Below are 25408 nucleotides of genomic sequence, written 5' to 3' on the forward strand. Positions count from 1 at the left end.
TTGTAATTACGTTACAGATGTTATTTGCAACATTAAACCAAAATTATGGAAAATTACCTTGAAAATAAGCATTGGAAAATCAAAGTCATGCTGATACTAGATTGTTCCCAATGGTATACAAAAAAAAAGGAGTCTGCAGAATAATAAAAGTCCTAATCCAAGTGGTGGCACATTCATATAAAAGCAATATAATTATAGTTTTTGCAACATTAACAAAAGTAAAAAATTCTTTCCAAAATAAAATGAAATACAATTCTTTTTAAGTAGAAAATCACACTTTTATTTTCTGTACATGGCAGTGGACATATAATTGTAATCAAAATGTTGGTGCAGTTGATTTGCACCAAGGTGATACTAAGGTAGTACATTTTGAAAATCACCTATTTTTGTTTTAAAATCAAGTGTTTAGTACATGTATACCAGAGGCATTTGATATGGCAGTAGAATGAAGCCAAGACTTCTTGCACGTGTTGTTCAATGAATTGAAAATATATCTGGGCCAGAGTGCCTTGAATTAAATATGAAATGAATGGGACTAAAGTAAAAAAAATTAGTGAATGTATCAGTGTTCTCCCAAAGTACAAAAGGTGCATCATATTCATTTTGTCACAAGACAAAACATTTTGCTTCCCAAAGGTTTGTATTTGTAAATGCTAGGTTTAAAAAAATACTAGCTACCAGTGCATTGTTGATCATCTAACACCATTTTCTCTGATAACTCTACTGCCCATTTCATGCAGCATGTCTACATGCTAAAGTCTTTAGCAGCACAACACATTATCCATTTGGCATTTACAAAATTAACTTACTGGATAAAATATACATTTTTCATACATAAAACTTTTTTTTTTTACATACAGTATCAGTATTATCCAAGCTACACACAAAAACACACATGCACATATATATTATATATATATGTATGCATGTATGTATATATAATATATATGGCTCAAAACCAGGCCCAAAAAATCAAACAAAAAAATACTTCAAACCTTGTCAATTTTATATCTTCGAAAGCTTGATTTTTTTCATCTAATTTGGTTTGTAGTAATGCTATTCCTCTATTTTTTCAACAGTGCATTTCATTTAATTTATTAACTTACATGTTTAAATTACATCAGTCTTGAAGTACTTCCAAAGACTAATTGCTTTTCCGTCACCCAATACAAAAGAAATACTGATATGTTCCAGTCTGTTTCCCACAACTGAAAATATTTATTCAACCCTTTTTTAAATACAAGGAGTCATTTTTGTAATTTCAAGCATCTTGTAATGTAGGTAAGTGTGATACTTGTCTTTTTGGCTGGTAAAATGCAACCCCTCTAGTCTGACAAACTCAACTGAAATGTGCTTAGTGAAGAATGAATTTTGTGCCATTCTGAATTATTGTAATACAACATTGCTCTACATCCATCAATGGAAACTTCATGAGAAGAAATGTTGTTCATGACACAACAATATGTGTTTCAAAACTTCTTAATGCTTAGTTGGAAAAGATTACATGACTAATGTTCTGGTAGAATAGGTGTTCATGTATTTGCGTGCTTGTTCAGTTACAATAAGTTGATCTTCAGTTTTCCCACAAGCCACAGCCTCCCAGGTATTAGCAAACTGCAAGAAAAGACACAGACGTTACATTTCATTTTGAAAAGTGAACAATTAAATCCTCTGCCTAAAACCTGTTGTTCAAGACTCCACTATAGCCTATTAGCAGATACAGGGAAAAGTTAGATTTGTCCCACTGTAGTTACCTAGATTTTTCATAAATTTTCCATGTCTAATTCTGTAAGAAGGTATATTGTGGTAAATACTATCACTTCAAAGTACTTCATTTTTTCACAAAAACAATTTACATTTAACGAAAAGGAAGGAGAAATATAAAGGTATTTAAATAAAAAGAACAATTAAGTATCTAATTGTTCCTATTATGAATCTCTTACTGGCTGTATGGAGTGCTGGAACAGAGTTTCAGCTAACCAGGGTTCCAGGTCCAGGGACTTCTCAAATCCAGCTGGGATACCTGAAAATATATTACACGAGTCCAGCTGCCAGTATTTCACATTCAAGTACAGAATGTACACAATAATTACACTATCATCATCCTTTCCCCATCTCAGACAATTTGGAACACTATTGGGACTTAAATGATGAAATTAATTCTTTGTTTTAATTTCCCTGTAAAAACTCTATAAATTTATATATAAATTTGTGCCATCTACCGTGCTTTTTTCTTGCCCCTATGTTAAGTCAAACTGAAATTCATGTATGGACTGGATAAGATTGAGTTGTATTCACTTAAAACCCAAGTATTATTTTAGTTGAATATTCTGACAATGCTTTTCTGTTCACACAGTGGGGAAAAAATTAGTTAATGCCAGTAGTGCAAAATGGGTTGATAGCAAACCAGCAACCCATTTTATACCAGGCCCAAGTTTCTTTTCAATGCTGATTCACTACCATCCCATTTTATGCTACTGGTGTAGACCAATTTCACCCCCAGAGGCTAATTGACCATTTTCAGAATTACATCTTTAATATAAACATTTTATTAAAGCAATCAATAGCATATAACATGCTAAGAAAATAGGAGTAGAAATTCGAATCAGTAAGAAAATAAATAATCTTACAGGTCCAAGTACTGTGGAGTTGGAGGCTATTTCTACCTCTTCAGATAAAGCCCTATGATATAATTAAGATTTTGTTTTATGTATGCAAACCTTTTATCAGTTTCGGTGGCCAAAGTATTACATGCATATGTTTTTGGAACTTTGGAGTTAATGAAAGCCTAAAAAAAACTGAGCCAATTTTCTAAATGCTGCCTGATAGTACAGAGCCTGCTGGCAGTGCATATTGGGAAACCGCAGATATATTCATGATTTTCTATCCATTAAAGCTAAGGTCATAAGGGGCTGGATTTTGTGCAGGAGGCGGGGCTCCTGGCACCAGGCCAAAAAGGTGGGGCGACCCCTTCCGCTGCATTTTTTCAGCCCCCCAGAACGATCCTCTAGTATTTTGCTGTCAAAGTTTAAGGAAGCAGGATCTCCGTCCTTCAAAGACTAATAGGGACTGGGATCCCATCCCCAAGAGCTGCTGGCCAATCACAGGGAGCAGTGGCCACTGCCGGTACTGCAGAGGCCTTGAGTCCAAGCCCAGTACCAGAACCTCAGAGAAGAGGTAGGTGAGGTGGGGTCACCAGGGTCAGTGCGGAAGGTCCCTGCAAGGGGGATGGGCGTTGGGTCCGGGGCGTTGGGTCCATGGAGTGACAGTTGTTCCTGGTGGGAGTCCTCCATGGGTCACAAATTGCCCACGAAGAAGGAAACCTCCCCCACCCCACCCAAGTTCGCAGGGAGGGCACCTTGTTTTCCAAGATGTCCTCCCCGTGTGGTAGAGGCACACCCACGCCCCCCCTCAAGTAAGATCCCAGCAGTGGCGGGCTGGGCAGGAAGGTCGTCGTTGGCCTATCCCACCCCTAGGAGAATTGAAACTGGCATTCCCGGCATCGGGTTCCATGGCAGGCAATTCTGCCCCGATTCCCCGGCACCGCCCCCCCCACCAATCCCGCCGTTGGGGTGAGAATAAAATCCGGCCCAAGATGTGCAAAACTCCCCAGTGGTAGCACACTTACATAAAATCACCCCTTGCACGTCTACACAGAACAGGTTTTGTATAGTGGGTTGGAAGTGTTTATAAAAAAAATCTCTGGGACTTGGGTTTGAATCCAGTCCAGGTAAAATTAGATTTGTGATCCATTAAATATAGTTTAGTCTCATTTCAGGCTCCAATGAATGAAAATTCACAGCACAAAGTTCTCACATTTTAGCATTCTAACAATGGAAAATGATGGAATATTTTAAGCATTTAGATTCATTGTGGCAGCATAAGGGAGCCTGACACAGTACCATGTAATTCCTTAACTGCAAAGTTTGATACTGTTAATTAGTACCTGCAGAGAAAATCTGGTGTTCCTTAGCAGTTCAATTGCTTACTTCAGTAATCACATAAGCAGCAAAAATGAACAAAATGAACATTCGATACTTGCATTTGTAACTCTGCATTTTGTTTTACAAAACATGACAAACAAATGGAACGGAAAATAATGATTCAATGCAACAAATTCAAAGAGTGGGCACCACCCTCCTGGTTTAACACCAGTTATTTGTAAAATCTTAAGTCGTTAAACTGCAAAAATTGAAAACATTTTGTTTACTGTAAGAATAAGAAGCTAGACCTAACACTGTGAGCAAAGAATGAACGCCCCCAGATATGTAAATGCAAACACGTTTTAGGTTCTGAACACTGATTTTAAATGCAAGCTTTACAGTACTTATGCAATGTGCATTTTTGATTCATAACGATGTTTTAAAGTAAACTGAAACTTTGCAAACTTACGCAAGAATATCCAATATAAAAATTATACTTTGTGCTTATATCGAGACGTTCATAGATAAATTATAAATTTTATTTCCCTTCATATCCTCTTAAGAATTGAGTAAATACAATTAAACTGCATAATTAAAAGATGATGTGGTGAAAGTCAACTTCTGTAGAGTAACAAAATGGGTACTAGTGGATCAGCTACTTGTTGTACACCCTGTCCACTGATTTCAATTGAAAGAAAAGTCTGCCAAGGTGTATAATGGGTAGACAATCCAATAGCACCAGCTTGGTGCCTTCGCCGAAGTTGAATTTCACATTTAATGCGCTCAGTATTATACACAACCAGAATGCTAACAAATCACATGCCATAGGTATACAAAGCTCAGTTATGTAGCTTAACCTTTTCTGCATAACATTTTATACATACCGGTAAAGGACTGCCCATTTGCTTGCTCATTTGCACCGCAAATGCTTTGTTAAGAATATCATCAGTTTTCTCTGATACAGGCATCATTAATACAGAACTCGTCAGGAGATTTTGCATCTAGAATAAAGAATATGATCAAAATCAATTTCCATTTATACTGCAGTGTATTCTTAAAAAGGTCATTTTCTTCCCTTTCCCCTTTACCATCTTCCTTAGGAATGTGTTATCAACTGCTGCGATTGTTGCCAGCTAACCTGCTTCCAGGTTAATGAGGTTAATGAAAGTTATCCAGGGTGATTTTGATCTTCCTTTCCTCTCTAGCAAAATGCCTAATATTCAGTTGGGAACTTAAAACAAAAGCATACCAGTATCAATAAATCATCATGCAAACATGGATCAGTGCATCAACAACACATCTCCTCAGTACTTGCTGTGTGTTTTAAGTAAAAGTCACACCACACCACAAAATGACTCCTTTTAAAGGTCACTTATCCTACTATGAGGACAAACAACCTCTTCTATTGCCCTTGAAGTTCTTTTCAACCTCAACACTTTCTGTGGCCAAGATGGAAAGTTGGATTTTAAGCTGCTCTTGGCTGCTGCCAGGAGGGGAATAGCATGCTGATGATAATGTTCACTTACTCCATGAAGAGATGACACCAATCAGAAGAGATTGGGAGCTCCGCAGAGTGGGAAAATGGGACTCTGCATCTAACACTCTACAACAATGCACAATGTGCTCTTCCTACAGCAAAACCTGTCACAAAGAATAGCTGCTTAATTAACAGTGAACAGCTGAACAAATCAAAAACTATCCAAAATACTGAAAGTTCTTTTGGAGAGGGAAATATTAGGAGCTTTAAAGGAGCAATATGTGTTTGCCTTATATTCAATTAGGCAATTAAAAAATATTTAGGGCTAAAAGTTCAATTAGGCCCATTAGCATATGCAGGGATCGCGATGTGATATTACCTGTGCCTGGTCGAGGTGATGCAGACAGCACACAAACTTTGTGTTGCCTGCTCATCTCAATGATTGTGGCATGCATCCCAGTACAACATGCTCAGCAGCAGGCCCAATGCGATGTGGCTGGCATGAGTCACAGCTAGCCAGTATTTCTTAAAGACAGCCTGTACTTCATAAAGGGAAGGTGCACTCAGGCTGCAGCAACTGGTGGAACTGTCTTCAAAAGTGTTTCAGAGAAATAGCGTTGAGGTAGATGATCAGCCATGATCTAATTGAATGGCGGAGCAGCCTCGACAAGCTCAATGGCCTACTTGTGCTCCTATGTTCCCATATGGAATAATGGAGCAACAGGCCAGAGAAAGCACTACGAAGTTCTGAGCTGGAGTGGTTAGGTGTGTCAACTGTGACAGTTGCTAACACTCTTACCTCTGAGTCAGAAGGTTGTGAGTTCAAATCCTGCTTCAGGACTTAAGATCAAAAGTTAGTGCTGCACTGTTGAAGGTGCTGTCTTTCAGATCAGATGTTAAACTGAGTTCCCATCTGTCCTCTCAGCTGGATGTAAAATATTCCTTGGTACTGTTTTGAAGTGGGCTGCAGCCAGGTCAGGAGGAAAGGAGAGCATGTGTGCCATCTTTATGAAGGGCCAAGTCACAGATGAGTTCTGCCATAGAGGACTCAGATGAGGACATTGATGGGGCAGTGCACAGGAGAACGCTGATGGGAATGCACACAGAGATGCTTGGCACATTGGCAGGCCTGCCACAGAGCCTGCTATCATTATCAAGGAGCATAGAGGAGTTCAGCTCAAACTTGGCACAGGGCTTCGCGCAGAGCTTGGAGCCCATCCCTTCCAATGTGGAAATGGTGGCCAACTCCATGACAACAATGGCAGCCCTGGTGGAGTGTCTGATGGTCAATATCTCAGCTTCCATTTTAGCACAGATAGAAGCCACACAACGTCTGAGTGCTGCAGTGGAAGCACAGACTGAGGTCATGAGGTCCACGCTTGGTGCTATGCAGGTTCAGATTGCTGCCATCACAGCTGTAGATACCAGTGCTCAAAGGGGTATGCAGGGTCTCACAGCAGTCCTACAAACTGTGCATCAGCAGATTACTAGGAATGCTGATGTGCTGTCCTGGGGGAATGGCAGTGGCTCCATGGTACAGCAAACCTACTGTCCTCTCTCAGGAGGACAACATTTGTGCTCCCATCGCCGCCACACAGAAGTGCCCCTTCTGTTGCAGGTCAGCCAGCCAGCCAGCCAGCCCAGACTGCTGCTGCCCATGATGAGTTGGGGCAGTCCAAAGCTGGGCCTCAAAGCCCAGAACTGCTCATGCACTGCAAAACCATCTGCAGTCTCCCTGATTGAAAGTCAGCAGCCTCCAACCAGCTATCCTGAAGCCACTGGGATGGCACTGTATAGGAGCACCAGGCAAGGCAAAGGTACTCACAAGACAGGCACTAAGGACATTTACAAGGGTGCAGCTTTGTACGTATTATTGGAAGCGTTATTCGATAAAATTGTTATGGAATTGTTTTTTGTGGTGTTGTTTAATTCAGGATTTTGATCAAGAGGACACTATGAAGGTCCCTAGCAGAGGGATTGATGGGTGGGGAATTGTGGAGCAGTGGTCATTAGGATAAGGGATTATAACTGGGAAACAGGAGTCTGATTCGCTGCTCACAGAGCAATGAGGCCTCGAATGCCTCGTCCCTCTTCCTCCTGATATGGCCTCTAAAGGCCCAGTGGCAAGGACTGAGAGCCAGGTTGTGTAAAATGCAACAGGCCACCACAAATTGTACAGTTGCCCCCGAGTGGTCCAGAAAGCAGAATCATTGTTTTAGAACAGTGATGTTTTGCTCTACAACTTTCCTGGTGGCAGCATGGCTCTCATTGTACGTGTACTGTCCGAGTGGCAGAGTTGAGTTATAAGCCATATGTAGTATGGGTAACATCACCAAGCAGCCAGCCTCTGGTTTGTAGTGGTGGCTTGAATACGGCAGGAATGGCTGACTAGCGTGGGATGAAAGCATCGTGGCTGCTGCAATGATAGCAGGCGTTCACCTTCATGATGCTCTGTGCATGATTGTACACCAGCTGCATGTTAAGGGAGTGGAACCCTTTGCGGTTTCAGTATAATTCCCTGTTGAAATGTGGTGCACACAGAGCCATGTGTGTGCATTTGCAGGATTTATATAAGAAAAAAAAAATCACTCCTTAAATCCTGTATTTAGAGTCATAGAGTCATTTACAGCACAGAAGGAGGCCATTCAGCCCATCGAGTCCATGTATTGGAGAAGAACTTTTCAGGCAGATTCTAACTATCAGGTGGAGCATGGCAGCTGGTCGGCTGGCTGACTGACTGATGGTGTTGCTGGGTGTCCTGCCCTTTTTGAGGGCTGGGCCTCCTAACCAAACAGCCAGGGGGCTACAGGCGCCAAATGGGCTCCCTGCTGCAGCTTGCTAGTGCATGATTGGGCAGTCCAGAAGCCAACCCAGCTAGCACTTTTCGGTCTGGGTAGGGATGTGTTCACAGTAGGGGTATCCTTGTGAGGCAGCAGGCCACAATCAGTTTGCAGAGCTCAGATGATTTGTTCACCAAGGATGAAACAGCGCTAAAAACACTCTTCAAGTATTCAGGCTCACAAAATTTTAATCTGCAATTAAGAAGCATGAGTGAAAATAGGAATGCTACAGGCTAGTCAATGAGAGCTGTTGGTGTCAGTCCCATAAAAAATCACAGCCTTCCCCCGAGGAATCAAAAATGATGCCTTCACAGTTTACACAGGGAGTTTTGGGATTATTTCCAACAACACGAGAAGGTAAAACTGATACTGCCCATTTTTCCTCACTTTACTTTCAAAACAGTTGACAATGCACTGTAATTGAACATGAACTGCTATCCTATTAGCTGCAATGGTTGAAATAGAGCACAAGTGTAGAAAGGTTTAGCATACATACAGGTACTTCTTCCAAGGGACTCTGCGAGAAAAGCTGAGTATTCAAGTGTTCCCTTTCCCACGGTGCCAATGAAAGGAATTTTCTCATTTTCTTATCAGGAGACTCCACCTGAAATTAATGCATAAATTACTGGACTACACTACTAGGAATGTCAGAAAAAAATCTTGAATTACAAAGAAAAAGTACACAATTATCAGGATATAATGGACTGCATTTTAAGAAGACCTCGATGTCATGATCTGTGGCGGGGGGGGGGGGGGGTGCCTGAAGATGGCTCCAGATGAGGCCCATCACAGAACCTCGACGCCGACAGGGCCCGGCCCGATTCTTCCGGCGGCAGCGAGGCTCTGTGGCAGCGCCTGGCCCCACCACCCTGCCACTGAGCGATGGGACCATAATTAATATATTCAAATCAATAAAATTAATACATTTAAATACACTTACCTGCGATCTTGAGGGGTGCAGCGGCCAGTGCACCTGCACCTTCAGATCCCCATCTGGGGAAACGAGACGTGACACTGGTGGCAGGAGGTAAGTTTATCAGTGCGGAGGCGGGGGGGGGGTGGTTGGTGGAGAAGGAGTCAAATACACATAACGGGTGTAGGGGATGGTGGGAAGGGTTGAACCTTGAACTTTGTGCAGTTTGGGTGAGGAGGGGGGAAGGTCACATGTAAGAGTTTTGGCGGGAAAGGGCAAATATTTTATTGTAATTGTTATGGGGGGGTGGGAAAGGAGCAGAAGGAATATACTTATTTAATTTTGGGGGGATATTTCTTTAAAAATTTTAAAATGCCGGCAGGTTATAAAATGGCACCAGCACTTGCGCACAGGCAGCTGATGCTATTGCTGGGGATGGACAGTCCACCCACTCCACCAAATTTTGAGGCAGGCCGCCCCAGCTTTTTAAATGAGCCACCGTGCTCGAGATTGTGGCGGCTCTTTGGCATGCGGCCCGATTTTTTGAGCTCCTTATGCTCTTAAAACCTAGCTCAATGATCCTCATTCTCTGAATGAAAGGGCTGAATTTTACCAGCCCCTTGACACTGCGGGTCGCGGTGGGGGACCCAGTAAAATTCTGCAGGGAGAGGCCTGCCTCGACCCGCGACGTCGGGAGGGCCCGTCACATAACACCGGTGGTGGGGAGCCATTGTGTGGCCCCCCCTGGCGGCAGGCCCTTCATCTGAATATTTAAATTAACCTTAAATAGATGTAAATTAACTTACCTGCTGGCAGCGGCCACCCACACCAATTTTACGGCCGCCACTCACATCGCTCGCACCGCGACAACCTGGTGCGGAGGGGGGAGGAATAAACTTTTCAGGAGAGGAAGGGTAGAGGAACGGGAGAAACAATGTTTCTTGGCTGTGGGGATGGTGGGAAGAAGTGAAGGGCAAAAGTTAGAAGGTTGGGGGGGACGTTCGGGTAGGGAAAAAGACAATTTTATTCAATATCGGGCAATGAAATGACCATTTGGGGTGTTGGGGAAGGGGCCCCCATATCATTTTTATTTGTTAATAAGAAATAAAACATTCTGTACCTTTAAAAAAAATTAAAATTCCTTCTAAAGGTTAGAGCCCTTTAAAAATGGTGCCGGCGCCTGCGCAGTGGCGCCAGATACCGTTGCTGGGGATGCGGTGGCTGTCCCCTCTACGTCATCGGGTGCAGCCGCTCCGCTCCCTCTATTTAAATTAGCCCCCGCGCATAATATCGCCTGGGCTCAGGGACGGTGCATCCGTGTGGGATGCACGCCGCCATCAGCGTGCGCCACTGTGGACTGCGATGCACTCGTAAAATTCAGCCTACAGTCTTCTTGACACACAGACAAAATACTCCATTGGGTCAATCCTAATACTTGTACTAAAAGCAGCCAAGAGAGCTATGTTACACAGGGAAATCTACTTTTGTTGGCAGAAAGCAAAGGTTGGCACTAAATCAATATTCAAAAACATTTCGAGCACCATTCCTGAATTTTGTCTAGATGGCCAAGGGAAAAAAGAACTAAAAATAACTTGGTTAAAGACATCAAAAATTACTTGCTGTAGGCTTTGATTGATAAATTTTGTGAGAATTCAAAAACTTTCATGATTAGGAGTCTCAAAGCTACTTTTCAAAAAGTCTTTGGAATTCTCTATCCCCAATGGCTGTGGAAGCTCAGTCATTGAGTATGTTTAAAGCAGAAATTGACAGATTTCTAAATACAAATGACATAAGGGGATATGGGGATAGTGTGGGAAAAAGGCATTGAAGTGGATGATCAGTCATAATCATAATGAATGGCGGGGCAGGCTCAATGGGCTGAATGGCCTACTCCTGCTCCTATGTTCCTAAATATATTGGTGTAGAAATACATCAATGTCATCCTATTAACCACACAGGTATAAACATGTGTGCTGTAATTGAAGAATAAAAACAACCTGGAAATTATTGTGAACGATGTTATCGTACAAATGCTTAACATGCTTATTTCTCTCCCCACTATTTTAATGGAGTTGTTAACCCATTTAAAATAAACAGATTAAGGCTTCCATTAAAACAGCAATCAGAAACTTGATAGGAACATGTTAAGTGTTTGTATAATAGCAATGCATATAGTAATTTCCAGGTTTATATTCCTGCCTCCAATGAGCTAAGGATAGGAGGGTTAGGGAAAGAAAGACAGTGCAAATATGAGATAATGCTTTTAATCTTTAGCATATGTTCTGTCCCAATAAAATGTAATTTCCTAAATCTTGCCCTGTAGGCTATCTGCTGACCACACAAGATTCGCTGCATGTGGATGAGATCTGTTATAGAAAAAGGAAATAACTTACTTCTTGCTTAATTTTCTTTAAAAGAGGTTGCCCATTTTCATGAAGACTATTTATAATTGTTGTTTCATTGGCTTCTTGTTTAATTACATCTTGAGCCTCTTCTGCAAGATGAGATGGTGTCTAACAATGTGAGGAAATGAGACATTAGCAAAATCTTTCTATACATCAGTTTCAAATTAATAGTTATACAGTGATGAACCATTAGCTAGATATCCTTACCAGCATCTTCAAGGGTCCATATTTGATCTCTTGGGCAGCAAGTGCACTTTTAAATGGTGTGGGTGTTCTAGGTGAGCCTTCTAATATTGATCGTCTGATATTTGGAGTTCTGAAACTGATTAAATAAGAACAGGTAAATTACTACTTTCTTTTTAAAAATACAGTACAGTGTGTTAACTCATCCCTTTTAAACTCCCCTGCATCTATGCCATTCTCTGTTGAATTGAATACACAGACCTGCTGATCCTAGCCCTCTGTAAATGCTGATTTTGATGTGACTCCTGTAAGGTGCACAAAAGCAGCATGAACTGACACTTACTTCACATGCAAACTCTGCATAAATGTCTACCTGTCATTCTACAGCTCCTATTGATGCAATAAGACTATACGGTTGTCTAGTGGGAAGCCACAGTTGCAATGTACAATAAAGGAAACCCACTGCCCAAACTGTTTGCCTCCATGATATTAGGGAGGACAAATATAAGTTATATCAGTGTCTTTTGATGTGACTAAAGACAATTTCCTCAACAAATGACTGCCATATTCTACCAAAAATCGCCGAAACTATCACAAATAAGGTAAATCCTTCTACATGTGGTTTGCTCCATTAATTAATGTGTTGAAAAAAGCAAACAAAAATTAGCAAGAAGTATACTGACGCATCATTTTCCTTTTGAGGCTTAGGGGTTTGGTCACGATGTAGTGGAGTTGTTACAATAACCTTTTGATTGCACACTGGAGTAGAAGTTAATGCAGGAGATTCCACTTCTAGGTGGTCATTTGCAGATGTATTTAAAAACTGAAAGGAAGAAGAGCCATTACATTGAACTGAATGCAACCAAAAACCAAAGTGTAAAGCACCATCTATACAGACCACGGTAAAAGTGAACCTCTAACAGAAATGATTCTCATTTGTGCATCTGAAACAATTAAAATTACTGGTAGATGCAATCACGCAACACAAAATAACACCTAAGAGAAAAAAGTTCTGTTTCCAGTAACAATAATGCAACTTTCAGAAGTTTTGATATTGTTCACTGGCATTGTTCACTGGAACCTCTACTGCTCACCGTTACAATTTTCTGGGGTGAGTATTAGGAAGTTGTCTAATTTGCAAAGGGGACCTAGTTAAAAAATAAAAAAAAAATTGTTTCTAAATCGTCATAGATACAGCCATGATCTCAGCCCAGACCCCAAGCTGCTCCCCACATCAGCCCACGGGTCAGCCAATACACCTGCTCTCACCATACACCAAGTTCCAATGAAGGTCCATGGAGCAGGAATCCAATATGTTCAAAGTCATCACATCCTCTTACATTATTGGTCATGTTTGGGGCAGGCAGAAGGTCTGCCCTCAACTGCCCATCCCGAAAACTTTGATGGTAAGCTGAGTGATCCAGCATGCTTCTGTCATGCATTTTTGGGGGCATACGTTTTAATAAACTCAATAATAGCATTTAAAATTGCAGTTTTAGAATACTTCAGCCAAAAGGATACAAGTTAAATGCATCAAGAAGCAAAAAGATTGTGTTGAAATTGCAAAATAGGAAACCTTTGCATCTGGGCTATCAGAAAAAGAGGCCAAGTCTTGGTTACGGGAAACACAACTTTTTGAGTAAAATGAATACAAAATGTTAGAGAAAAGCCAATCATATTCCAGAAAACTCAATGAAAAAAGTTGGCATTTAAGTGTACAAAAATGAAAGCATAACTAATTAGCATTGTGCTGATCTGAGAAGAGTGGTCAGAGGGACAGTAGTGAGTGGGTTAAAAATATAGTCACGTCAGTGAGTACAAAAGTGATTAGTCATTTGTTCCACAGAATTAGTTTCTAAATTGTTAACCATTTCATATCTGTCGCAGTATTAGTAATATCTGTTGATTACTGTTCATCTACCTGCGAGGGAGAGAAGGGCAGACCTTTGACATGGGTACGCTTGGGAGTAGAGCAGCTGAAGTCAGCTAATGTGGAGCAATTACTATCACCACTAGTTGAGTGGTTAGGATGCCCTCTCTTTTTGCGGCGAAGGATAGTTGGTGGAGTGCTGAACTTTGAAGGAGAGGGTGAGCTGAGCGAAGCAGGGGAACCCTGACACACCATGCTTTTGCTTAGGCTTGTGTTAGTATGTCCTTCACACTGGCAAACGCTGCTCTCTTTGTGCTGAAGCTGCGTGATTTTGGCTGTAACATTTTTGCTAGGTGTGCTGTCTTCCCCTTCAAGGAAGTCGAAACTGCTGAGATCACCCCATGTAGATGGATCCTGAAACAATTTGGGAGGCACGAATCTATAAACGGCGAACAGTGCCACCTGTGTAACTAAATGCTATATGCTACAGCTTTCAAAGCCATAGTAACATTTGCTGGGAATATCCCTTTTTTCAACTACTTGTACTTTAAGTAAGTCTTTAAAACACGCTTAAAATTCTTACTTCCTCCAAGATTTTCAGACAGTAAGATCTACACAAGTTAACTAAACACAATGAGTTGTATATAAACTTGTTTCACCCGAATAACCTTGAGTTTCTGCCAATCTTACCTGTTGATTCTGAATGCATTAAAATTTAACAGAAATCAGATGGTGTTCAATTTTTTTTTCCAAGTCAAACTTATTCTATTATTAAATCGTTTAATTCAGCATAATGAAATAGCAAACTCATAGGGCGGAACATTCAACTTTGGCGGGATTGAAAAATGAGTGATATCGGATTGGCTACCTGCTCTGCCCCATACCCGAATTTCTGTTCCATTGAGGTGTATATTGGGTAGCCAATCTGATATTGCCTGCTTTACAACACCACCGAAGTTGAAGTTGTAGTGATAAATTTTATCCAAACAGAACCTTCTGCATTTTTTGTCATAACTATCTTGAATTTCACATCATGCACCATGTCAGCATTTGAAGATTAGCAAATAAAAAGTAATTAACTGTAGTGATGAAATATTTTGATAATACTATGCCTTTTTTTTTAAATCTTGAGATACTGACTAATCTATTACCCATAATTCCAGATCCCACCTTTCAATAACCAACTAAATTTAATCAGACTCAAATCTGACATAAAAACATTTGAAGTATTTGACTTTAACTAAAGACCCAAAAACTGATAAAGTCACTCACTGAATCTATGAGTTGAAGTGTTTCTGTGTATTCGGAGTTTGGAACATTTCTCAAGGGTGAGAGTATTCCATTAGAATGAATCATGCATCTTGCTGGTGATGCACTTTCTTCTGGCAAGCAACCATGATCCATATGAGGTGGATGTGCAGGCTGCCGATGTTCTCCCAAGCAAGTAATGGCCACACTACTGTTGTGAACTCCTGCATTATCAATGATTACAGTACCGTTCCAACCAGAGTAGTCTGCTGCTTGAGTCTGCAGAAAAGGAAGAGAGAAAGTAAAGGAAGTTAGCAATTGGATTGCACAAGGTTGAATCAGATATTAGCTTAAGCAGTTTAGTAGTTGCATCATTCTTGTAAATTACTTTTGAAACGCTATGTAAAGAATTTTTCTGCACTGCAAAAAAATTGTTCTAATTCACGTTCACTAGATATACTCTTGCCTTTTTTCTTCCCTCAACAAAAAATTTCAGATATTGTAACCAAGTTTTAAATGTCTTTAACTAATAAAACAACTAAATAATGGGCCATGGCTTTAATCAAGAAAAATTTTAGGATAACATAACAAAGTTTCTGGGGTTATGTGTTCTATGTGGCTTTTTTCCTGTGCTGGTTAAAATTTTTGTGCAGGCCATTTTAGAATGCTGAGTTAGAGTTGCTTTCATAGCAGTAAATTACTGCAGCTAACCCTTTTTGATGCTACAGCTCACACCAACGCAACACAGAGGTGCGCAAATCAATATTATCAGAAAATAGAGGAGAAATTAGAGATAAGCTTAATATGTAGTCAGATGATGGAAGAAATGATAAATTTTTAAAACAAAATCAGGTTTACATAGTTTCTAAATGTAAACTATTAGTACAGTTACATAAATTATCATGCAGGTTATTTGTCATGCAAACCCACTGTACTAACAATTCCCCCTCAAAAACCCTGAGTATGCTGGCCATTTATTTTCACTTGGGTTTATCTGGCTTTTACCACATACAGTAAAACCAAAACCAGTACTGTTGCTTTTACAACTGAAATACTGTTCATACGTTACAGAATTGATTGTAAAGCCAGTAAGAGCTTCTGTCATGCATCACTGTCTGCTAATAATTTAAACAAAATGGGTTAACATAACCAGCCATGAAAATAATGCACAATTTTAAAAGAACAATGAAATAAACAGTCAAAACATGCACTTTAAAAATTAATGTATGCAAGCAATGAAATGCAATGCAAAAAAGAGCAAGGCCATAGAAAGTGAAAGACACATTTGGAAGTGGGCTCTAGATTATTTTTTCAGCAAGTTAAAATTTATTGGGTATGATACTGTGAGGATATATATATATTAGTAAATAAGTGTTACATGTATTTATTGGTATTGTAACATTTAAGATTTTGGAATGAATTTAAACAGAAATGCATCCACAATTACTCTACAGTAGTCTTGCAGAGATTTCAGTTTTAAAATTTATTTTTGGACATGACAGATTTGAAATTAATATAGAGCCTTTAAAAGGTAGAGATGTAAAGAAAAGAGCACTGGGGTGAAGCTGCTAGCCCTTTATCCAAGCCACACAGTGACATTCTTACTGGTAATGCCTGCTGCCCTCTCAGTTCATTTTCAGTCGACATTAGTAGCAACTCTAATTCCTTTATTCTTTTCTCTTTTTCAGGATCTTCATCATTATAGTGCCTCTGAAATTAAGAGTTGAGGGAAAAGAAAGAAGAGATCAAAGGGTATGATTTAAAATATAATGTTACACCGATTAAGACTTCCAGACTTCAGCTACCACAGCTGAGGCTAAGGCAACCATGAAGGTCAAAACCAACTATTAACTGAACTTTCTTGTGGATAAATGGTAATGGCTAGCTGCTAAGAGGATATTTTCTTCCAAAAATCAAAATTTGAGTCATATTTCCTTAAGGATGCATTTATTGAATTTAAGACTAACCTTGAAGAACAGTGGTCTTTGTAGCTCATATAAAAGTGATCAATGACAAAACAAATTCAACTTACCTGAATAGCTGCAGTGGCTGGTTGGGGAATGTTGGCCATGTTCACATGGAGAGCTACTGGGTAGGGCATCTGGTTTGAAATCTGAGCAAAATGACAAAAGAATGGTTAAAATCAATACTGCAAGAGCTGTTAGTATTTATCTGTATTATGTTTACATGTATTATAGTATGTCAAATAGTATGTCATATTTATAAGTGAAACAGGTATAATCCTAAGTAATTTAAGAAAAATAACTTCAGTCTGTAATGATAGATTCAACTATTTAAAAACACTGGATTCATAAATGCCTATAAAATTCATCTTGTATGCAATTAAGGAAATGTAGCATTTTTTAATTTATGCAAAAAACCAACTTCAATTGAAAGTAGAAATACTATTTGAATACAAAGCCACATTCCCGAAAAAGTTACTAACAACTTTTATTCCATTAACCTTTCAAAATTAATACCTGTAGATGGATATGCATACTAGGATTGGTTGTGCAAAAGCCATAAAGTTACTAGAAGGTAAAAAAACAGCATAAAAAGAAATTCAAAATCTTACCTCTTGCGGGTCAGGAATGTGAAAATATGCATAGTCACTATTTACTTGGGGTTGGGTAGTTGGCAACTGGGCAGATGGAGGAGTATGGGCAAAACCCATAATATGATTACTTTTTTGAAAATTTGCAGTCACCGTTGGCTGGCTAATTTTAGAAGACTCCTGCAGATAGCCCTCTTGCTCTACTTTACGACGCATAGTAGAATTCCAATGGTTCTTGATAGCGTTATCAGTCCTCCATATAGATAATATAAAAATGCATATAAATCAACAACTTATGGAAAAACAATGAAACTAAATTTTAAAAAAGTTTTGCTGGTGTATAGATTGTAGATAAACAATTTATGGAAAAATAGGTCATCCCCTTTCACGAGGAGTGGTAGTCAGATTTATAGAGAGATATAGTGTAGCAGTTCTTTTTGCTTATCTAACCATAGTACTCAGAGACTTAAATCTTTTTTGTTCGGACGTATTTATATATAACTGCAAATATGTTCATTTCGAGGGTAAACACCAACATGAACTGGACGGCCAAACAGCCTGTTTCCATGTTGTAATTTCTATGATTCTATCGAATCAAAATTCTAGTCATGTCTGTATTGTTCCTCTAACAACAACCGATTGACTGCAAGGAGAACTTGTACATCAGACAGTGGGAATTGAGATGTTCTAGAAATTAGCCCAGATTCAAAAATAAAAGACTTGCATTTATATGGAGCCTTTCGCAACCTCACATGCAATGCTAGTGTAGTCACTGCTATAATGTACTCAAGTTGAATCAAGAGAAATTATTTGAAATCTTCTTCCCATTTCTATCCTACACTAAAGACTGACAAGCATGTTGCCAACAATCTCTGGAGAATGCAAAGACCATGATGGTGCACGTTACTCCATCAAATATGGAAAGTCAAAACAGTGGCAACTAAAATTCAGACATTGATGAAACAGGCAATTGCAAAAGTACACCCTAATGCTATTACTACTTACTAGAACTAGCCACCAGGTCCACTGATCTATGTTGTAAAGTTCCATGATATACCAAGTGTGAAAACAATATACAACAGCACAAGGTAATGACTCAGATATTTACAGGAAGACGGTGAGGGAGGTGAGGAGGGGGTGGGTGGGTGGGTTGATGTGGATGCTGTCTTGTGTCCAGCAAACAAGCAAGAGCACGTTTCCCTAAGGTCCTGATGAATTAACATTTTTTTAGGTCAGCCACAGCCAGCCAAATTAAGAGGTCATAACCAGGGAATGAACAGGAGGAAGGGAGGGACAGGAGGCTGGATTGAGATTGGAAATGCCAGGGAGAGATTGGCATGGTTGGGGTGATCGAAAGAGTCAAGGTGAAATCAGAGGGTTGGGAGGAGGTCGGAGGCCATCACCAAGGAGCGCATGGGAGGGAAGCAGGGAGGGATCAACAAGGCCGGGTCTGTGGGAGATCATGGTTGAGGGGTGTGGGGGTCGGCCAGCCCTACACAGGAGTGATTTAGTTAAGCTTGGAGGATCAGGGGAGAGCAGTCCTGTCCCTCCTAGCCCACATGCAGTGCCAGAAAAGCACCTACCTGCTAAATGCAGCAGTACTCACCTCCCTTTAGCTGCTGGGTTTCCTTGAGGCCCGGGAAACCAGGCCATTCAGGGTTAAGCATAAAATACAGAAAAAATGTGAAGCATGTGGCCTCATTAAAATATTTACATGAGCAACCTGTCTCCTGGAATGAGTTAGTTGCCCCTCCCCAATTGTGTCTCTGTTAAAACCAAAAATGGGTGGGTCAAGTTTGAGATTTATAACATTTTAACATCCTAGCAACCCAAACCTACCCATTTTTGGGAGTTAAAATTCCTCCCAATGTGTGGAAAACCATTCAGTTCACCTTGGTTCATGCATTCAAAAAGACCCTAAAGTTCCTCTACTGTAGGATCTAATTGGTTCTTAAATGATTTTTTGCCTCCACTACTGTCCTTTTCATAGCTCAGATCTTTAGGGATTAGCTTCATAGATCTTCTCTGTGCTGCCTCCAGTACCAGTCTGTCCCTTTTGTGACCGTGACCATAATGGACAGAGTATTCAAGGTATGGTCTGACCAGAGCTCTATACAATTTGACCAAGGTTCCCTCTGACCTGTATTCTTCTGTTTTGGTTATACAAATTAATATTTTTTTGGTTTTGTTGAGGACTGTTTTACATTGGTTGGACATGCCAAGCATTGAGTTTAAGACTCCCAGGCCTCTTAACTTCTTCTTTAGCTATTTCAAAGTCATTGTATGTGCATTGTTAATGTTCTTTCTCTGTGCAATATTTTACACATAGCCACTTTAAGTTTCATCTGCCATTTTACAGCCCATTTAAATATTTTATCCAACTCACTGTTAGTACTGAGTTTCCTCCTTATTCTAAAGTGCCTTAATTTAATATCATCTGCAAATTTTCATAGTTTCTGAATTCACATCATTGACGTAAACGAAACAGAAGTAATCCCAATACTGATCCCTTGGACATCCCACTCAATACTCCCTCCCCCACCCATTCTGACACAAATTCTCTAATAATTACATATTGGTGTTATGTTACGTAATTTCTCTCACTAAAGGTTGCAATGTGTTCTAAAGACCACCATTATTAAGGTTTAGATAATATAATTTATAATTTATTACATGGACCCAGAAGATTTTAGGCTCCTATTTTCTGCAGGTTAGGCTTCAACATTTATTTCTTCAACACAGCTTACCTTCCTGGAAGTAGCTTTGCTATTTCTGCCCATCTATTTCCCAGTCTTTTATGTGCTTGATATATAATTCGGTCTTCTTCCTCAGTCCAGGACGTTTTTTTCACTTCAGGATTCAGATGATTGTGCCACCGCTCCCGGCATTGTTTTCCAATTCTGCCTTTTAAGTGCTTTGCAATAACCGACCAACGTTTTGGGCCATATTTCTGAACAAGTTCTATTACCTAGAATAAAAAGTTGAGTTTTAAAAATGCAATATTCAAGTTATGCAAATGTTAACATTATTCTGAATTATGGAATTTATCTTAAAATCATAAAGTAGTAAATTCAGAGTTTTTAAGTAAACAAAAGTATTGTTCATTCATAATTTTTGCGTTAAAATACTTTATTATTGTTCACCAAAAGAAAGTAGATCTAACATGTCCAAAACTTAAAATGTATATGTAATACATTTTACACATGAATGAATATGGACAGAAGAATTAGAGCTACTGGATAAGTTATCTACAATACATTAAAGGAATTTATTCCTGAGTATGAAAAAAATCTCTAAGATACACCATACTTGCTCTAATGGTTTATTAATTGGGTGTCCTTCTTGAAATTGTTCTGGATTGCACCTAATGACATTAGGAACATTGAAACTGTGGAAGAGCTCATTCAGTCCCTCAGAATTGTTTTGAAAACTTCACTAGACAGTTTTCACATTCTAAGCCTATAAAACAGTGTTATTATGTCAATTATTATCTGCATCATAATATCTAAGCATCATTAAAAACTTAAGAAATAGGAGCAGGAATAGGTCATAAGCCCCTCGACCATGCTCTGCCATTCAGTAAGATCATGGCTGATCCTTAACGTCAACTCTAGTTCACGCACAATCGCCATATTTTTCTTAGTATCCAAAAATATATTGATCTCAGCCTTGAATACTCAATGATGGAGCATTCACAGCCATCTGTGGTAGAGAATTCCAATGATTCTTAACCCTGAGTGATGAAATTTCTCCTTGGGCTGAATTTTGCCGGCCCCTCGACGGTGCGGGGGCCGTTAAAATTCTGCGGGGAGAGGCCCGCCTCGACCCGCGATATCGATATTATCAGTGGCGGGGGGACCTCGGTGTGGCCCCCCCACCCCCACCCCACCGCCTGGCAGTGGGCCCTTCATCACCATATGCAAATGAACATTAACAATATATAAATAAACTTATCTGCAGGCGGCGGACGTCCCACGCCAATATTACGGTGGCCATTCGTGCTTCGCGCACCTTTGGAACTCCGTACGGAGTTCCAAGGCGGGAACCTAGTGGGGAGGGGGGATGAATAAAATTTTCAGGGCGGGAGGGGTGGGGGAGCGAGGAAAACAATTTTGATTGGATGAGGGGAAGGGGTTGAAGGGCAAAAGTTTGAAGGTTGGGGGGTAAAGTTCGGATAGGGAAAACGGCATGTTTTTTGTTATCCCAGGCAATTAAATGACCATTGGGGGGGGGTTGGGGAAGGGCTTCCATCACAAAAGTTTTCATTTAATAAAATGTTATAATTATATCCCTTTAAAAATTAATATTAATTGCAAGGGCTTAAAGCCCTTTAAAAATGGGGCCAGCGCCTGCGCAGTGGTGCCGCTCCATCCCCTCTATTTAAATGAGCCCCTGTGTATAATAGCGCGGGGGCTCAGGGACGGCGCATCTGTGTGGGATGTACGCCGCCATTAGAGTGCGCCGCCACAAATTGCGGCGCACCCGTAAAATTCAGCCCCTTATCTCAGTCCTAAATGGCTGACCTCATATCCTGACACTATGCCCCCCTAGTTCTAGACTGTTCAGCCAGGGGAAGCAGTCTATCAGCATCTACCCAGTCAAACCCTCTCAGAATCGTGCATGTTAAAGTGAAATCACCACTCAGTCTTCTAAATTCCAGAGTATAGCCCCATTCTATTTAATCTCTCCTCATAGAACAACCCTCTCATCTCAGGAATCAATCCAGTGAAACTTTGTTGCACCCCTCCAAGACAAGTTTATCCTTGGCAGCGAGCTTGAAAACGTGCACGGCGCACGCAAAAGAGATGCACCGCAGAGCCGCCACACAGTCGCCGGCACCATTTTTAAAGGCTTCAAGCCCTTCAGCTAAATTTAAATTTTTAAAGACACATTAATTTCGCAGCGAGATAAAAAATTAAGTAAATGCTGGATGCCCCTCTCCCACCCCCCATGACCATACACTTTATTTTTGGACCTATCCCACCAAAAAAAAAACTTTTCTTTCCAACCCGAACTTCCCCCCCCCCAAACTTCATTACCTTTACCCTTCAACCCTTCTCACCATCCCCTCAGCCAATAGAAACAGTTTTCCATGGTCTGCCCATGAAAATTTCACTTCTCCCCCCTCTCCACCGGTGTCACGCCTCGGATCTCCGAACAGAGATACGAAGGTGCAGGAGTTCCGGCCACCACGGTATATCAGCATGGAACGGCCGTCGGAACAAGGTAGGTGTTTTTGTATGTATTTAAATATTGAAACGAAGGCTCCACCGCCAAGCAGCGGGGGGCCACCCTGAGGCCTTGCCACCGCCAGTAAAATGCGGCAGAGTCTTCCTGGCATCGAGGCCCATGGCGGGCCTCTCCCGGAAGGGTTTTCCGGGCCCCCACACCACAACCCCCGATGTCGGGGGGCTTCTAAAATTCAGTCCACGATGTTTCACGTTCCAATTACTCTTCCTTCCTCTAAAGACACGTCCAAACAATATTTGGCATTTTTCTCAGCTGAGTGGTGAGTTTCTGATCTCAGTTGGGCTCTTTGGCTCAAAAGCCAAGTCAAAAAAAACATACTTATAAATACTAAACCTTTTAATAAGTGACCCTACCCTTTGATCCTCTTCTTTTGTCCAAGGGCCTTTAATAAGTTCAGGATTTAGAACTTTTTGCCATCGGTGTTGGCACTGCACATCGGTCCGGTTCTAGATTTGTAAAGGAATACAGGAACTAATTCTAATGTTTTAAAGAGTTTTCAAGAGAATGTACAACACTTTGTGGCTTTAATTCAATGCAATACTCAGCAGAGAAGTTTCATTTCTGCATTTCACTTTTCAAGCATATAAATGTGTAAGATAATAAGGGAAATAACTTATAAAATACAACTATTGCATGTGTCAATAAACATTTGGCATATCACATTGCATAAGCAGGAGATTATTCTATTAAACAAATTTAGACTCAGGTGTTTTATCAACTTTTAGTATTGCAGACTATGCTGTTTACTCATAGTTAACTTTTCACAGTACTTGACTTCATCAAACTACATATAATCTTAATGGAACAGCTGCAGCAAGTCAGGTGTCAGATAGTTTACCAGGTGTTTGGTGGTAAGACATTCAATTCTGATTGGTGAAAGTGAAATTAAATGATCCATAAATGATCCATAAATGAAACAACCCATTTATGGGTCATCAAATACATAAGGCTTATCTTATCGTTTTGAGTGACCCAAAGCTTTTGTGCCTTTGCATAATAATTGAAAATATATTTTTTAAACTCAACATTCTGGAAGAGGATTAACAGCATTGCAATAAGAAAATGTATTTAAATCCAGTAATGTAAAGTAAATCCTTTTGTCATGCATCATTTCAAACTCGGTCTTTGAGACATGATGAGAGGATGTTAAGCAATTGAATTTATTATTTTTAAAAGAACACTATACTTTGCTCATGTCTTTATCCTTACATGCTTAACATTTATATATGTAATTATACTAATTTTCAAAAACAAGGACAACAATGAATTTTTTTAAAAATCAGTACATGTAATTTTTTTTTTATTCATTCATGGGATGTGGGCGTCACTGGCTATGCCAGCATTTACTGCCCATCCCTAATTACCCTTGAAAAGGTGGTGGTGAGCTGCCTTCCTGAACCGCTGCAGTCCATGTAAGGTAGGTACACCCACAGTGCTGTTAGGAAGGGAGTTCCAGGATTTTGACCCAGCAACAGTGAAGGAACGGCGATATAGTTCCAAGTCAGGATGGTGTGTGACTTGGAGGGGAACTTGCAGGTGGTGCTGCTCCCATGCATCTGCTGCTCTTGTCCATCGAGGTGGTAGAAGTCGTGGGTTTGGAAGGTGCTGTCGAAGGAGCCTTGGTGTGTTGCTGCAGTGCATCTTGTAGATGGTACACACTGCTGCCACTGTGCGTCGGTGATGAAGGGAGTGAATGTTTGTAGATGGTGTGCCAATCAAGTGGGCTGCTTTGTCCTGGGTGGTGTCGAGCTTCTTGAGTGTTGTTGGAGCTGCACCCATCCAGGCAAGTGGAGAGTATTCCATCACACTCCTGACTTGTGCCTTGTAGATGGTGGACAGGCTTTGGGGAGTCAAGAGGTGAGTTACTTGCCGCAAGATTCCTAGCCTCTGACCTGCTCTTGTAGCCACGGTATTTATATGGCTACTCCAGTTCTATATTCTACTAAGTAATATATATTTACTTTAAGTGAGACTCACATCTTGAAGGTACATATAAGTATCACAGAAAATAATACTTACTGGAAGGAAATTAGCAATCACTTTCCAGTCTTCTGTTCCATGTTGTTCAACTAATTTCTTCAGCTTTTCATCCTTTAAAAAAAAACTGAATGTTTTATATTCATTGTGTACATACACCCAATAATCAAAAATCCCAAGTTGAAGCTAACAGCCTTTTCAATACATCAATAGTTTAGACTGCATTAATAAATATCAGAATTAAATGTGAATATTTTTTCAGCAGCAAAATACCAGTTTCAGCTACTTCAAGATTTTATGCTAAATCAAATAAATTTAGTATAACTTAAATGTATCAAACAGTGTTTAGTTTAATTTGATCACACTTTCAGCTTATAGGTGTTAAAAAGGAGTTACATCACATTCAGCTAATCTTGACATACCTCTTCACGTGTCCACCGAGTTTTACTTAACTGGCGTTTACAAGACTTTGGTTGTGGACCATCATAATCATGATCAAACATTTCAATCTCTTCTTCCTCCTCATCACTGCTGTATAAACTACAAACAAAATAATTTTATTAATCATATAGCAATTCATACTTATAAGTTTTTCATACATTCTCTTCAAAGATAATTGCAGGGTTCCAGTAAGGAATGAAAACAATTACTGCATTTTCAAATAAAGAATCTAGAAACATCAGACATTAGGTCCAGTACAACATTCACAGACATATTCCAAACAACTTTCTGGCACTAGCTGATAGTGGAATCCAATTACCGCACGAA

At 40.1% G+C, this 25408-nt stretch overlaps 1 protein-coding gene across 5 annotated transcripts in view; it reads right to left on the reverse strand.

Moving 5' to 3' along the window:
* Window positions 1-277: 277 nt before the first annotated feature.
* myb (v-myb avian myeloblastosis viral oncogene homolog) overlaps window positions 278-25408 on the reverse strand; it is a 32314-nt gene continuing 7183 nt past the window's right edge. For 3 of the 5 annotated variants that reach the window (XM_068026227.1, XM_068026211.1, XM_068026233.1), the window contains 15 exons: window positions 25063-25180; window positions 24683-24754; window positions 23017-23109; window positions 20161-20381; window positions 17435-17666; window positions 16892-16972; window positions 16465-16569; window positions 14884-15138; window positions 13663-14025; window positions 12425-12564; window positions 11766-11880; window positions 11547-11666; window positions 8737-8844; window positions 4808-4924; window positions 278-1614 (listed from right to left, as the gene is read on the reverse strand). In XM_068026227.1, the coding sequence (XP_067882328.1) occupies window positions 1501-1614; window positions 4808-4924; window positions 8737-8844; window positions 11547-11666; window positions 11766-11880; window positions 12425-12564; window positions 13663-14025; window positions 14884-15138; window positions 16465-16569; window positions 16892-16972; window positions 17435-17666; window positions 20161-20381; window positions 23017-23109; window positions 24683-24754; window positions 25063-25180 (2254 nt within the window). In that variant the 3' untranslated portion in view covers window positions 278-1500. Of the gene's footprint in view, window positions 1615-1943; window positions 2024-4807; window positions 4925-8736; window positions 8845-11546; window positions 11667-11765; window positions 11881-12424; window positions 12565-13662; window positions 14026-14883; window positions 15139-16464; window positions 16570-16891; window positions 16973-17434; window positions 17667-20160; window positions 20382-23016; window positions 23110-24682; window positions 24755-25062; window positions 25181-25408 lie in introns of all 5 variants that reach the window. The other 2 variants (XM_068026221.1, XM_068026236.1) reach the window with 2 other exon arrangements.

The sequence above is a fragment of the Heterodontus francisci genome, chromosome 3 (assembly GCF_036365525.1).
Source record: "Heterodontus francisci isolate sHetFra1 chromosome 3, sHetFra1.hap1, whole genome shotgun sequence".
Taxonomy (NCBI): domain Eukaryota; kingdom Metazoa; phylum Chordata; class Chondrichthyes; order Heterodontiformes; family Heterodontidae; genus Heterodontus; species Heterodontus francisci.